We start from the raw sequence: 16,743 nt of genomic DNA, 5'->3' as shown, positions 1-16,743 counted from the left end.
CATCTGTTCACTTTATCATTGTCCGTCTGTCTTTCCACTCTTTGTCATTTGCTTCCTTCACACACTCAGCTTAGTGATGAAAGGCCATTTGATGAGCAGTTTGATTGTTTTCCCACCAAGAAGGTTTGTTTAATTGAATCAGCAGATGAAGCGCCTTTCCTGCATTAGACGTAGCCCCATAGATCACAGACTTTAGTGAGTCTTTACCAGTGATTTAAAATCAAAAGTGTGTTTATTTCCATTTCCCAGATCTTCACTTTCTTTTTTACTTCTGGTCTCTGTTTATTATGTTTAATTAGTGTGTGGGACATCTACAGTTCCCTTTTCCTGATCAGCTTTGACATGATGGAGTCACATTAAGATTTGATAAGCGATTTTTCATTTAAGCTCATTTGAAGTTAAATTTTACATTGACAACTACTGTTTATCCTTGAATATAATACTTGAATCTGAGTAAATTAGTCAGACTTTTCCTTTGACTGCTTAGATCTATTATTGCCGCCATGATGCTGCTTAAATTACAGTCAGTAGTATATTCTCCTCACTCTCCTTATGTCCAGTAGACGCAGCACTGTGTGGCAGCAACATAAAGACCAGTAGACATGTTAGATTGTGCTTGATATCTGTTATCTTTTAATCAGTGACTGTTCAGCGCCAGATGTCACTAGATCAGCTTTAGGTTCCCCTCTTTGAAATAATCCTTCTTTAGGCATGTTTTGACCACCCAACCCCCCACTGCTAATTGTTGTGTGTTAGGTTTTTTGTTTTTTTTTAGTTCACATCCATTTGTCATCCATTCATTTTTTCTCCTCTCCTTTCACTCATTGCTGCTCCATGGGTTAGCATTTCGCTGAGAAGCCTTGCGATCTCTATGCAGACTTTAATGGGGTGTTTTCCCCTAAAAAGGTTGGTTGTTTGGAGGAGTAGCTCCTAGCATCGTTTGTTAGTTCTGTGAAGTATCAGACTCTAGAGCTGTCAGCACGGTGTCAAAGTGACCATTTCTGTCCACGTTCATGTAGGAGATGGTGTATCACTCACAGGCCATCAGCTGCGCTTGTTATGAAATTATTTTCACTTGATTAGCATTTCTAATACTGTTATAATATCTGTCATGTTGAATATTGATAAATAGTGAAATCCTGGAATTGTATTTGTAGTGAACTTTCTACCTCTTACATTTCATCTGTAGACTCCACATCTGGTGAACCTGAATGAGGATCCTCTCATGTCAGAGTGTCTACTCTACTACATCAAAGATGGAATTACAAGGTAACCAACTTGAATGATGACACTGAAATGCTGCAGAGGATGTGGAAAAGTTTTGAATTTCTCTCAGGCAGGGTTTCTAAAAAAAAACGACTCTGTATTTCATTTTCCCTCTTTTGATGTTAAATAAGAGGAACACTCAGAGCCAGAGAGAACTGGCTTAAAACCTGCCACTGATACAATTTTTTTTATGGTCTAAAGTTACTTTCCTCCCCTCTTTGTCCGTTTGGCCCCCTCTGTAGACTATTCCTGTTGAGTATTTTGTTACAATCTCACTCCAGGGGGACAATAATAGATGGCAGAATCACGGATGAAGTGCCTGTAGTGAGCCTATAGTTTAGGAGTACTGCCTTCTCATAAGTAATGGTTTAAAGGTTCCATTTAACTTCTGGTACTGACTTTTTGCCGAAATGGCTGCCAACAGAATGAGAGAGCAGAGTTCACTCTCTCAAAATGGCCTCTATGATTGTTTCAGGGTGGGTCAAGCTGACGCTGAACGGCGACAAGACATTGTTCTGAGTGGTGCTCATATCAAGGAAGAGCACTGTATCTTCCGCAGCGAGAGGAATGCCAATGGAGATGGTGAGGCTCTTTATTATGAATTTGCTTACATGTGTTTTCTTTGGCACGTGTATGGATTGAATATCTGAGTTGATAACAAAAAAAGAGATAATTTTTCTGGTTTAATTTCATGACAGATATCTATAGTCGATAAATACCTGCAAAAACAACCTATGCAGTCAGTGGATAAAATTTGTGCATTTTCTGTTGCTAAAGGAAACTTTATAGCCTAAATGACAGTAATCACTACACACAATAAATAACATACAGTATTTGCCCTTTACCATTTGAAAGTGAACAATGCATGAGTCACACAGAATGAGTCACTGTTAATTGATTGGTGTGTTTCTGCTGAAGTTATCGTCATGCTGGTGCCCTGTGAGGGATCAGAAACCTACGTCAATGGCAAGCGTGTTGAAGATGCGATCCAGCTTCGTTCAGGTACATACCTCATTTTTGAAAACAAAGTTGTAAATAATCTGTAAATGTGATACTTGTATTATCTCTGCGGACTGGGGTAAATGAGCTGACTGGTTTCCATACCATAGATGACTCATAGAGTGGGGTTTTTTTCTTCACAAATCATAGTTATGAAGCACAGTTCATAACACGCATGTTTTACTTTAAATCTAAAAAAACATGATCAAAACAAAGGTTGGAGCTGTTGGTTGCATTTACTTTTTTTTTTACAGCACTGATGGAGCCATGTCTTTTTTAATTTTATGCTCTCCGTGTTTATTCCTGCCATACATGTGCCCCACCTTCTTTCAGGTAACCGTATCATTATGGGAAAGAACCATGTGTTCCGGTTCAACCACCCAGAACAGGCCAGAGCAGAAAGGGAGAAAACGCCATCTGCCGAAACCCCGGTGGAGCCGGTGGATTGGACCTTTGCTCAGAGAGAGCTTCTAGAGAAGCAGGGCATCGACATGAAGCAGGAAATGGAGAAAAGGTATAAAATCTATCCTACGTGCTTTATTTCAGTTCATTTCTAATGGGGCCAGTAATATGATTTATGTGGTTTCAAATAAAGATATAGATAAAGTATATCATGAGTTTTGTGATGAATTTGACAATACATTTTACTTGTTTATGTAGGCTCACTGAGATGGAAATCTTGTACAAAAAAGAGAAGGAAGAGGCAGACCAACTTCTGGAGCAACAGCGACTGGTGAGTTCAAATAAGCTGGTATTTAGCCAAACCCACTTATGGATTCATTCTCTTCCCTGTAATCTTCATGTTAGAGATTGCAGACAAGTTAGTTGTAACTACACAGTGGGTTAAGTAGATGTCAGGCCATCACTTAGATGATGATTATATCACAATCAAGCAGGCAGATTCTTGAAGGATCCAGCTAGCTTGTGATATTTTGTGTGTTATTTTGAGTGAAATGTACTGCAGGATATCTGTGGAATTTAAAGTTAAAGCATGGTTTGCTTTGGTCAATTAAAATTGGAAAGCTAGTTTTTGGTTTTTGTAAGACAGTTTCACTTGGTCCATTTAAATCCGACTAGTACTAATTCTCACTCTGAGCTCTGACACTTTTGAGATGTGTGTGTGTGTGTGTGTGTGTGTGTATGTGTGTGTGCGTGTGTATGAATCACCTCTACTCTTAGCGCATGTCTGTTCTTCTTGCATGGAAGTTTTTCTGGTTTGAGACAGATGAGCTTTTACTTGCCTTCTTCTTGAGTTGAACTGATTTTTCTGTAGCAATTTGATTGAGCGAGGATTAGATTGTAAAGCTTTCCCCTTTCCAAATCCCTGTTTTCCCTTTTCCTGCGTCTTCTATAGTGGATCTGAATCTTGCAAAACAGCAATTTACAGCTAAAGTTGATTTGATATTAAGATCAAAATTAATTTATAACTGATTGAATATTGGACAGTATTGAAACACATACCATTGTTTTTATTAAGTGATGCTGATTTTGCATGGTTCATGTTAATAGCATGTTTTCTTAACTCACTCAGTACTGGTTCTGGACTAAGTTGCAGTGTTTGCTGTTGAGCTGGTCAAATCTGAAGTGGCTGTTGATTTGCTTGGATTAGATTTCTACTCTAGTTTTCTTGCTCTTGTTTTGTCCTGAGTTTCATCTCTTCAATGCAGTTGCTGACATGTACAATGCATTGTGATAACAAAAAAATTCCTGCTGTAGTTTTTTGACGGATAGTGACAATGTGGTTTCTCATTGACTTCTTTGGCTACCTCTCTTTGCTAGCCTTACCTGGCATCTCGTAGCACACCGAAGGCATGGCTCAACAACAGAATTATCAACTGCTCACAGTTGAATCAGTGAATCACAGACCTCTTCCATACTCTGGTGGTTTTATGTGCAGAGCTACAGGCATAGGGTTCAGACTCCCAGCAACACTCAATTCAAGCCATAGATACAATATCATACACAAGACCTGAATTATCTGTACCTACTGGTTGTGATCTGTAATGTACTTTGTCTACAAAAAATGAGAAACTGCATTTTTTTCCAACTAACATCTTTCTTGTAGTGGATTAACACTTACCCTCACTTCTGCCTCTCCTCTCTCTACTGGCTTTCTGATCAACTGCAAGAACACTCTGTCTTCTAACTCACCGCTAATACTAAAGCCACTCAAACCTTCTGGACTAAAGGGGGAAAGCTCCAAAATCCATCTACATGCATGCCACTGTAGCATGTTTGGGATCCAGCTTTCAAATCTCAAAATTTTCAATTAAGAAGAGGAATATCACAAAACAATACAGAAGTGCTCCAATCAGCTACTATCCTCTATTGATATTTCCTTTCTAATCATGATAGACATGCTTTACCTTTACTTTTAATATCAATATGCAACATTGGGAACAAAATTGTTAAAGGTGACATCCCCATTTCTGAGATGTGAAAAGTCTTCATTCATTTATATCCATATTACCATTTCACTGAAGACAATATGAGAAAGGCAAACTGACAAGAAAGTCAATGGAAGCCACTGTTTGTATGTACATTTGTTTTGCTATCTTTATTTTGAACATAGCCCTGGACATTACACTGCATGCTGCCATACATCTTGTATAGCAATGATGTATGCAAAATATTAAGATAATATTATTACAGTGTAATAGTCCTCTTTGGTAAAAATCCTAAACCTCAAAATTCTGAACATCTGTCTAAGCCCAAGCATTATATTCTTATTTAACTTGGACTTAACTCATGGTTGAAGTTCCCATGTTGCATATTTATACCTTTTAATCATTCTTTAAAAAAAAAAAAACATCCTTTCATCCTATCTTTGATTTCCCATTGTAATTTCTGCTTTTTTTTTGGGAACCATTTGGTTTTTGTCCTGTGTTGTTTTCTCAAGGATGGAGACTCTGATAGTGGGGATGACTCAGATAAGAGGTCTTGTGAAGAGAGCTGGAGACTGATCACTTCCTTGAGGGAAAAGCTGCCTCCCAGCAAGCTACAAACTATAGTGAAAAAGTGTGGATTACCCAGCAGCGGGAAGAGAAGAGAGCCGGTCAAAATGTACCAGATCCCTCAGCGGCGCCGCATCACCAAGGACTCCAAGTGGGTGACCATCTCAGACCTGAAGATCCAGGCTGTCAAAGAAATCTGTTATGAAGTAGCGCTCAATGATTTTCGCCACACACGGCAGGAAATTGAGGCACTAGCTATTGTAAAGATGAAGGAGCTTTGTGCTAGCTACAGCAAGAAGGACCCCAACGAGCGGGACTCGTGGAGGGCAGTGGCTCGGGATGTTTGGGACACTGTAGGAGTTGGCGATGAGCGCATTGAGGACGTCATCACCAATGGGTCTCGAGCAGGAGGGGTTGTTATGGATGAACTAAAAGTGCACATTGACAAACTTGAGGACATCTTGCAGGAGGTGAAGAAACAGAATAACATGAAGGATGAGGAGATCCGTGCTCTCAGAAACAAGATGGTCAAGATGGAAAAGGTCCTTCCACTCATCACCCCAGAGGGCCAAGAAAAGCCACCCAGCGGAGGCACTTCTACTTCCGCAGCCAGAACTCCAAGTCCTCGAGATGGAAAACCTCCTGTGCCAGAAAAGCCTGAGGTAGAGGAAGTAGAATCACAAACAGGCCAAAGTGCAGGAGATGATTCAACCCTAAAGCGAGGCCACATGCGCTGGATGCGTCAAGAGCAGTTGCGCCTCAAGAACCTTCAGCAACAAGAGATCTCCAAGCAGCTTCGCCGGCATACCGGACCACATCGCTTTATACCCCCAGAGGACCGCAAGCTACGCTTCCCCTTCAAAAGTAACCCTAAGCACCGCAACTCATGGAGCCCCGGTACTCATATCATAATTACAGATGAGCAGGTCATTGAGCTAAAGGTGCCCAAAGAAGCTGTAGAGGAAGAAGAGGTAGAAAGCCAGGGTGGAGAAGGAGTACAGTCTAGAGAAAAGATGGCTGCTTCAGTTATCCAAGTCACTCCACCATTGCCAAGCTCATCAGTCCAGCAAAGAAGCAAAGACTTGGAGCAAGGTTTGAGCCAGGGTCACAGACATAACTATAGGAACAACCAACATCAGCAGCCCCATGAACGAGGCCGCAGCAACTCTTTTAATCACCGCCAGCGGCCCTCTGGCTCCATGGAGTCACTGCAGCAGCCTGAAAGCAACAGGAGGCATAGCCAGGCTTTCTACCAGCCCCGCCACCATCAGAACCAGCCAGCACATCCCCAGTTGCACCACCAACAACAGCCATGCCACTATAATAGCATGATGTATACAGATGGCAGCTGCAGTGGCTACCAGCAGTACCATCACACTGACCACGCTAACCATCCAATCAACTTTCAGGCACCTCCGCGAATGCGCAGGCAAATGTCTGCCCCTAATCTAAAAGCCAGCAGAGAGACGACAGTCTGAGTGGGACTCGTGGACTAGTTTCAAATACTTTTAGTAGGCAAACACATTACAGATCACAACAGCTCAGAATTGTGTGAATCAAACAGCTAAAACTGACTGTGACCTTTGCACTTGATCAGCGTGTTATTGGTTGATCCAAAAGTATTGTATGTATTATAAAAAGACATTTTATCATCATCATAATATATGCTGTTTTATCAGTTTTTGCTGCATTGTGTGCGCTATCATCATTAGCGTTAGGAGAGCTGTCATAAGGAATTGAAGCCAACAAATGAGAAGGGGACTGTTTTTGCCATGCCATGCCTACTCTTTTCATTTTTCAACATGTGACAGTTCAGCAATCACGCTTTGATTTGCCAAAATTATCTTCATGGTTGAATTTCTGAGTTTACATTTTTGCCATTTTAGTATTGATTTATCAAGAATGTTTTTAGCCACTACAGTATGAACACATTGAAGTGTTTAATTTTCATCAAGACAGCGCAAATTAGGAATCAAAAAGCACCCTATATTTATTTGTTTCTGTGTACCATGTAATTGAATGTTAGGATGGACAAACTGGTTGTTTTCCTAGTTTTAACTTTTGTTTTGTACCTCATAAAACAGTTACTGTCATAAATCTTCATTGGCCTTGATCTGGAATCAAAAGACCAGTATGTTGGACATTTTAAAATTGATTACTGAATAACTTGATGCATTAATCAATTGCGTGACTGCCTTTTAAACAGAGTGAAGTAGTGGTCAAAGAAAGTGGTTTTCAGAAAGTGCCTTTTTATGCACTAACTAAATTAATCTGCTGTGCATCTGCAATTTAGTATTTTCTTTCCCTTTGTTTTATTTCAGTGCTCATGCACAAGGCTTCAGCGAAATTTGGTAAAGGAAACTTACCCCTTACAACTTACCTATGAAAAACTAACTTTTTAGTAATAACATACTGGTTTGTTCAAATTCTAAGTAAGCCCCTTGGTTGCTTGACTTTTTTCTTTTTTCTTTTTAGATTTACTTCAAATATGTAACTGCCACTTACTTGTATTACAGTACTTTGCACTTCCTCAAGTCATGGATAAGCTGTATAATTAGTTAGTGAATACACTAATTTTAATGTTAAGCAATAAGTAGTACTGTATTCTAACAAAAAATTTAAACAATCCTGACAAAGTACCCACATTTTATATAATTCTATATTTCTCTCCAGGATGTTTTCATTAATAATTCTCTTAGATCCTGGAGTTTACTAAAGACCCGATCAAATGTAAGACCCACTATGCTGAAATGCTGGAGATGGACCTAACTGTAAGACAAGGAACACACAATTTCACTGTATCTGGTCCAGAATGTTCAGAATAATTTCCCTTCTCCAGTATAAACCACACATCCTAAACTGAGTGCCGATTTATCTTTCAAGTCTAAATATTACAATTTGGGTTTGTGGTTCACTGAATAAGCACAGAGTTCACTGTTTTGAATGGATGTCCTGAGTGTTGTCATGGTTCCCAAAGACTCGCCTTAAAAATGTTGGAGGGAGGACAAAGACTTGAAGTGCTTGCATAATGTTATTAAGGACAAATATCTATGTCAAATGAAATTTTGAGGATTGCCTTGTTTTAACTGCATCAAATGCTACATATTCACGCTGCCTAGGTGGATCTATCATTGTGATGGTGTATGAAACCAGTGTCCACGTCAGTTTTTTGTCTCTGTACTTTAGCTGATGCTTATTTGAATTAGCAGCAAGTCTGCCTGTCAATCTGTCGATTCCTTTCTGCATTTGTAGCTTTAAAAGAACCCATTTATTATCACATTTCAATATCAGATGGCCTTCAAATCATTTTAGAGAAACAGTCACACTCAGCAGCATGGGAGAGAATTTTGATGGACTATCAAAATTTTAAACTTGGGTTCAGAATGATGAAATTATTTTCTGTTTTATATTTTAAGTTTTGACAGTATATATTCTGCCTTACTATGCTGTAACAAAAACCAAATGATATCATGGCATATGCAAGTCTAGTCTCTTCACCCTACGCCTCATGTCTTTTTGACTATCTTTGCATGCAGTAGCTTACATTTCTTCAGCTCTAATAAATGCTCCATTAAAGAATGTTATTTAACGTATGCACTGGTGCTGACAATGACCAGGTAAGCTGGAAAGGATACAACATTAAATGGACAATGTACCTTATACTGTTCTTTTGAAATATACATACATGTCTGTGTTAGGTCTCAGTTCAAAGAGTGAGTGTTGTATGTCTGTGTTTTGAATCTGCAATATCAAGTGCCTCATTGTGGCTGTGTACCAAGTTGTGTTGCTTCCTTAATCGAGCACTTTGTGCAAACATACAGTATACATTGGAACAGTATTGTTCACTGGTTTAAAAAAGGATATACTGAATCCCCGTGTTTCTGGAGATTTATTTTCAAAGTATGACTGAAATAAAAATGACATGCTCCAAGTGCAGTTATTGGTTATGTATGGGTGGTATTTGGTTTTCACAGAAACAGATCGCTAAATGTGTGTACTACACAGCAGTGACCATTTGAGACACTGTACAACACCTTAGGTCAGGTTAAAGGTACTGGAAATATTTAAATTAATACAGTTTAATTATTTTGATAAAACATATATACTATTAACTATATACATAACAATTCCATCCCAAGAAGTTATAAAAGCCTTATTATTAGCCATTTATCATCACTGTAATCATTTAATACTACATTATGGCAATGTCGCACATATACTAGCAACATGGGTGGGTATGAAAGCTAGATTTGTTGACATTTACCCCATTCCACGAATATGGTTTAAGGCATTAAATTTTGGCCTTGCCATCATTAAACTAAATTTAGAATTTAGATGTAAATTTTTTGAAAAAACTATCCTCACATGCTTCATTATGGTACACACTGTTTTACAATAGCAGCTTCAAGCAGATGAATACAGTCAGTGAAACTTACTTGGTGGATTTCCAAAGGTTGTTTGAATTGAGAGATTTCAGCTTTTAGTTGGTTGGTAGGATTTCAGCAGAGAGGAGGGTAATGACGGATGAAAAGGCTGCATTGTCTTCCCAGAAGACACTGAACAAATAGGATGAGGTCATCGGGACCACAGCCTGTCCTGCTCTGATGAGGATGGCGCCCCTCATTGGATTACAGTTGACTAAGCTTCTAGCAGCACCTCTCTTTTTCCACTCTAGCCATTTCTCTCAGAATATAAGATATTGTTTCACTGTATCATGAAGTTTAATTTCCAGTACATTTTTTACTCACTGCAGAAAAAAAATGGCAAAGGGTGAAAGTTTTTCATTCATTGCACCAGCATAGGACTTGAGTTACCCTCTATTCTTTGGTATATAGAAAGTAGAGGTAATAATAATTTCTCTTACTTTTTTGCTTTTTTTTTTTTTTTTGAACACGGCTTATTATGAACGGTAGACATGTGATTCTTGATTGTGTAAAATATTTTATCCTCACAGATTGTTTTAGGTTGACACATGTAACAAGATAACAATTGGGCTTGGGCTGATATTCAATAATATCGAATATACAATATTTTTCATAACATTGAGAATTTATTTGTTTATTTTATTTATTTATTTATTTTTAACAGTTTTGCACAGTCTGCCCTGCTGCCCAGTCTGACCCTCATCTCCCTGCCTTTTCTTACTGTACATTGTACATTGGCATGTGACAAATAAAACCTTGAACTGCTGTTTAGTGGCAGCATGAAACATAAAATAATTATGATACAATAATGTATTATTAACACACTTTAAACAAAATACAATAATAATCATACATTATGAATTGAACATTTGAAACATGAAATACAACAATATCATTATATTTGTAAAAACAAAAACAAAAAAAAACCTCACCCCACAATAACATTGTGTATCGTGAAATTTGGACTGGACTGTATGGAGATATTAAATTTTGAATATTGCCTAGCCCAATAATATATATTCTGATATAACAAGGCCCCCAACATGCAGGCTTTCAGTACAGGTCTGAAACTGTACAGTAAGGGGAAAACGGCCACTTTCATGTCATATTGCATAATTTAGCTGCATGTGTCCATGTGTCATTCGGACCACTAACAGTCATTAGCACTTAAGTGCTAGACATGAAAGTCTGATATTATTGTAGGTTTTCAAAATGGAGAATAAGGCACAATGTGTATTTTGGGCTGAACTGTTACTGTGATGGCCAGATGAGCTCTCCTGTTGTTGCGGTTGATGGACAGTTGTCCATGTTCTCTTTCCTCTTCCCTGTGTGTTGGTGTCCAGGTTTACGAGAGCAAATTGCAAGAACTTCAGAAACAGGTGGAGACTCGTTCACTGGTAGCTGAGACACCCGATGAAGAAGAGCTGGAGGAAGAGGAGGAAGAAGAAGGTGTGTACTGTAAATCTGCAGTCCTGTATATATTTCTTCTATATACTGTATATAAGCCCCAGACATATATAAAAATGCACTCTGTTTTCCTCCACATTTTCTGTCCAGAGCCTAAACTACTGGGATGTGCGTATAGTACTTTCTGTTTCATAATCAAAAGAATGTAATATCAACCTCATTCAGATTAATGAAAATGTGTTAATATTGCCATACTAATTACCCATTCAAGGTATTCAGTCAAACTAGATCATAAGTAACACGTGCTCTAATCCCTTTGAAAGAAAACATGCCACTAATGTAATTTAAACCATTCTACTTCTCTACTTGAAGTCTAAGGGACCATACTTTAGTTTTCCATGTTTTAGCTCATCACTTACAAATTGCCTATAAAGTATTGGCAGCTATGTTTCAGAGCAAGCAGTTTTTCCAAAATAAATGTATTTCCTTACTTTCAGAGCTGCCACTGATTTCCATTGTGTTGAGTAGCAGTTTGAAAGCTAATTCACCAATTTCCACCACAGTGAACATTTGGTCTCCTTTTGTGATTACTTGTTGTTAAAGGAGGTCAAATTAACTTTTTTTCTTTCAGACCTGATTGAAAGTATACTCATAATCACCCGGTCCCATCCAGGTAGCACAATGTTTAGTCGAAATAAAACTATTCCCTGCAATATACAGTAGTTGTCGAGTAATAGCAGCCTCTAGTCCTATGTTTTGAATTTGTGTAATGGACCTAAATTTATCTTTGTATTTGGATGACGGACAGAGGCTTTTAAGAGGAAACAGCATAGTATCTGCATTTTGTCACTGTTTGCAAATGAGATGCTTTTCTGCAGCTGACTGTAAACTCTGATGTTAGAGGTCTGTGAACACATCACAAAGGAATGCTTTTCCACAAGGGCACTGCTTTCAAGAAATATGCACTTAAAATAAAGATGATAAAATGTTCTACATCGGTGGATTCATTAGAATTGCAGGCAGTATTGTAGAGTACAGTGTTTTTGTGGTTGGGCTAAAACAAGCAAAACCACTGGTATGGTCCTTTTTGGCTTTAGGTGCATTTACATTGTGTGTGTTTTATGTGTATATGCATCATGTTAATGTAAACTCTCCTGTCTCCCTGCAGTGCCGTGGACTCAGCATGAGTTTGAGCTGGCACAGTGGGCCTTCAGGAAGTGGAGGTACCATCAGTTCACCTCCCTCCGTGACCAGCTGTGGGGAAACGCTGTCTACCTAAAGGAGGCTAATGCCATTAGTGTAGAGCTAAAGAAGAAAGTAAGTAAAATGGCTGGTCAGTTTTCTTTGTGACATGTCATTGTTTCTCATTGGTTAGAGTAAGGATCACCAGCTTTGAGAGTAAAGAAAAAAAACACTTAATGTTTTTTTAGCAGGAAGCAGGGGAGTTTTCAACCCTGAATGTAGTAAAAAGCCACACTGTCTTTCAATAATGTACTTGCCTGGCAGCCATCTACAGTCTGCTGATGTGAATCAGCCTCATAGCCATTGTACGTCAGGTTCTGGGATGTCGGACTATGACGCGAGATGACGCTGATAAGTGATCTGCTGACTACATTCCTAATTACAAACCCACACGGTGATGTTATGAGAGACACCACAGTTCAGTTGCACCATTCCACACTCACTATTCAGTCCAATGTGATGCGAGCGATTTAAATAACTCAATTTAAAACATGATGTATGTTGCACACGCACAAGTCAATCCTTATGTCATTGACAGCAGGATGTAGACTCATTGTCACATACTGAAACTGAATTTGTTACAAATCAGAAGCTCTTCTACTGAGGTCCGTCTTCCCCATCAGGAGACCAGTGTGATTTATATCCTTGTTTATTTCGAGGAGCTACATGATTGATGCTGGAGATGGGTCATCTGTCAGAGACATTTTCAGACTATTTTTATTTATCTTTATGTTTCATGTATCTGTAATTTATGTCCAATGTTGTCAAGTGGTTTAGCATTTTGCCCCCAGAGGGTGCTGGGCAGAGAGGCCACGACATGAGGGGTAAAATGGATTTGTTTGACCTTTCAACCTTGATATATCTGCAGTAAAATAGTACAATACCATACATCTTGATCACAGTTATGAATAAGGCTTTTTTAGAAGGTGCGCTGTGTCTGGGGTTTAAGCCAGGATCCTTTAAGTCGGGATAGATCCTCATGCTTGTTTTTTTGTTCTTGCTTTGATTTGACATAATGTTTTTCAAAATGCCCTTTTCCTGTTCCCTTCTGCATTCTTCAGGTCCAGTTCCAGTTTGTCTTGCTGACAGACACGCTGTACTCTCCGCTGCCCCCTGAGCTCCTGCCCCCAGAGCCAGAGAAGGAGCGTGACTCCAGGCCTTTCCCCCGCACTGTGGTGGCTGTAGAGGTTCAGGACCTAAAGAATGGAGCCACGCACTACTGGTCCCTTGATAAACTCAAGTAAACATCTTATCCTACATTAAACTAGTCTTGAATTTAGCTAGATTTGTTCTGTATACTTATTTATACAAGTGCATCATTTCATATTTTAGAAATCATCAGTCACCACAGTCCTTTGCTCAATCTGCCTGTTGTCCAATCATTTCTCACGACTTCAGTCCCAGAAATATACTAGAAAAAATACAAAGAATTATGAGATTGTAATCTGTACATCAAGCAGTAGCCGTTAGATTCTCTCTCCACTTCTCATTAATACCGAACACACACTGTCATCATTTACAGGCAGAGGCTGGACCAGATGAGAGAGATGTATGATCGCGCTGGTGAAATGGCCTCCACTCATCAAGAGGACGGCGAGGGCACTCTGACAGGAAGCGACCCCTTCTATGACCGTTTCCACTGGTTTAAACTTGTTGGGAGGTACGTAACGCAACAAAAGGACGTACATATTCAGTGGTGACTACACATGTTACAGTTTACTTGATCACTAAATATCCTGTTTGAATGCTGTTTTGTGGCTAACTGATTTGATATGGCTTTACTCGCGCAGCTTTTGGGATCCATTTAATTAAAATGGATCCACACATTTACTTTCATTTCATTTTTCATTTTCATGGTCAAATTCTGTTCCAAGGATTCATTAGGGTCATATATCATGTTTTATCATATATGTGTGTTATTGCTCATGTATTTTTTTTTTTTATCATGTTTATAATTTGATATTACATTTGTGATTTTATTTTGGTGGTTTTTGTTTTCATATCACTTATATTGTATTCATTCATTTTATTTGACATCACATTTTAAGTTGTCTTTTTTTTTTTTGTTTTAATCATAAATGATGATTTCATTCATCCTTTTATATAATTTTTGCTGTCTCTGTTGCCATTCTCATGTTGATACCCTTCGGTTCACACAAAAGCTTGTTAACAACATAGTGTATTTGGATAATGTGGAAATTTGTAGCATTTTGTATTCACTCCTCTTCCAGCAAGCATACATTAGAAGACTTATACGTTAATCCTTTTAAAGTGACATTTCATTTGGGTATAAAATAGTCATGTCTCTATAAACTGCTGTGACACCTAGCAGCTTCTAGTAATACCTGCTCTGAAATGAATCCTTCTGTTACTCTTATAATATAAAGTATTATAAGAAAGAAAAGAAAAAACTTAATTGACTTGGTTTAGCTAATAATCATATTAGCATAAGTATAACAAAGTAAGCATGTACCTCTGCTGTTGGTGGTTGATTACTTTGCAATTCAAATGACACGTCTTTTTTATATTCATACATGATTTTACATAATTTGTGGTAAGAACACATGAGACATAATGCCGTTTGTAAGAAAACAATGATTTTTATGCTGAAGTGAAATATCATGTCTAAGCTGTACTGCACGAGCTGCGGTGGCCTGTTTAACTCTTCTGTTACTGCATTGTTACCTCTCCTTGGTTCTTGCCACTGCTCCCAAACTACCAATCTTCTCAGCTCCCCCATCTTCCATGGTTGCGTTAATGAGCGCCTGGCCGACCGCACGCCCTCGCCCACCTTCTCCACCACTGACTCGGAGATCACCGAGCTGGCCGATGAGCGCCAGAGCGAGATGTCTGACTTAATTGATGATGAGGCATTTGTGGACGACACCAGCTCGGATGCCGGCACCGAGGAGGGCTCAGACATCTTCAGCGATGGCCAGGACCCCTTCTACGACCGCTCCCCCTGGTTCATCCTGGTGGGAAGGTTGGTGACTGGCAGTGGCATTCCCACATCCTCCATACACAAGCTGGGACAGGAGTCTGGGTGGATGTTGGATTGGTTTAGTGTAGTTTATTTTAATACTCAGGTGTAGAGCAACAGGAAAAAAAGGTCAAAGAAGTAAATATTAATGAGTTTAGGCGTTAAAACATATCCTGCAAACAAAGGATATTTAATATTGTATAAAACTAGATGGATAGACAAATAGATGGATAGACAGACTGATGCTTCACCCAACAACAGTGATCAGTAAGGAGATGTTAAAGTAGCAGTATATAGGATACAAGACAATTATTTTACATATTATTTTAGCAGCTGGTAAATCAGAATCCTAAATATACTCTGCGTATATGTCTTATAGTTATCAGTAAAGCCATCCCTGGAGAAGGGATGATTTCAGAATCAGATCATTTATTCATAGCAGCTTTGCAGAGATAAACTGGACCAGTTTTGAATTTAATGTGATTAGTCAAACTTCTCCGCCTGCTTTTTATGAGTTACTTTTCATTTAGACTCAGTCCCCCCCCCCCCCAAAAAAAATGAAAAGCCACCATCCATTTCTCCACCTCCTCCCAGCGTGATGTCTCATCCCCCGCCACCATCACAGCGCTGACTGTATTAACTCCCATCTGTGTGTGAAGTTACATGTATTTGCTGTGTCTAAGTTGATTAGCCGTCTGTCATTTTATGTTTTTTTTTATCCTTTTGTTTGATTCTTTTTGTTTGTTTTTTGTTTCATTATTACATTGTGGTTAAAACATTTGTTTTATAACCTTGTTTGTTTTAACATTGCTCTTGGAATATATTGTAGATAACATTAACTCAGCAGTAGTTAGCATAATCACACTTACATGTATTCGTTTTAAATTGATGTCAGGATGAAATAATGTGCTGCAGCAGCATTTGAAATCACAGCATATGCTGTATCGAGGCTAGAGCCTCAGTGTTGTAAAAATCATAGCTTAGAAATAAACACAGTGTGCTAATCTCAAAATAAGACGACAGATCAATGCAGGCTTCAAGCCAGCCAGACTCTGCAACAGTCGTAGCTCAGAAACCTGCGTCACCATGACTTCAGAGATTTTACAGATTGATATCTCTCCCCCGCCTTGGCCTTGAGTCTCCCAGCACAGGGAGGGAGGGAGAGAGAGGGGGAGGGAGGGGTGGCAGAGAATGAGTAGGTCACCAGGGGTGCAGCAAGACAAATCAAGTCCCACAAAACAAAATGTCAGCGAGTGTGTGAGTGAGAGACTAACATCACCATAACACGACACAATAAAACACTCTTTTACTGCCTTTACTGCTGCATCCCAGGCGATCTGTCATCACCCCTGACACACAGTTCAAAAATAAAGTGGATGGTTTAAGCTGCTGCTGATTTCATTGCCCTGAAGCATATATGGTTTTATGTTCAATTTTCTGTCTTCATTTTGTTTTTGCTTGTCCTTTAACA

The 16,743-nt window shown here is 39.0% G+C and overlaps 1 protein-coding gene across 13 annotated transcripts in view; it reads left to right on the top strand.

Annotated features, from left to right (window-relative positions):
- kif1b (kinesin family member 1B) overlaps positions 1-16,743 on the top strand; it is a 60,160-nt gene that overhangs the window by 28,557 nt on the left and 14,860 nt on the right. For 7 of the 13 annotated variants that reach the window (XM_022741549.1, XM_022741544.1, XM_022741548.1 and 4 more), the window contains 10 exons: positions 1,190-1,269; positions 1,742-1,848; positions 2,185-2,268; positions 2,599-2,779; positions 2,926-2,998; positions 10,987-11,092; positions 12,219-12,367; positions 13,354-13,532; positions 13,815-13,952; positions 15,024-15,275. In XM_022741549.1, coding sequence (XP_022597270.1) covers positions 1,190-1,269; positions 1,742-1,848; positions 2,185-2,268; positions 2,599-2,779; positions 2,926-2,998; positions 10,987-11,092; positions 12,219-12,367; positions 13,354-13,532; positions 13,815-13,952; positions 15,024-15,275 — 1,349 coding nt within the window. Of the gene's footprint in view, positions 1-1,189; positions 1,270-1,741; positions 1,849-2,184; positions 2,269-2,598; positions 2,780-2,925; positions 2,999-5,164; positions 9,136-10,986; positions 11,093-12,218; positions 12,368-13,353; positions 13,533-13,814; positions 13,953-15,023; positions 15,276-16,743 lie in introns of those variants that run through there. The other 6 variants (XM_022741551.1, XM_022741555.1, XM_022741550.1 and 3 more) reach the window with 2 other exon arrangements.

The sequence above is a fragment of the Seriola dumerili genome, unplaced genomic scaffold (genome assembly GCF_002260705.1).
Source record: "Seriola dumerili isolate Sdu_G_001 unplaced genomic scaffold, Sdu_1.0 BDQW01000056.1, whole genome shotgun sequence".
NCBI lineage: Eukaryota > Metazoa > Chordata > Actinopteri > Carangiformes > Carangidae > Seriola > Seriola dumerili.
This window is presented reverse-complemented; position numbering and strand designations above follow the sequence as displayed.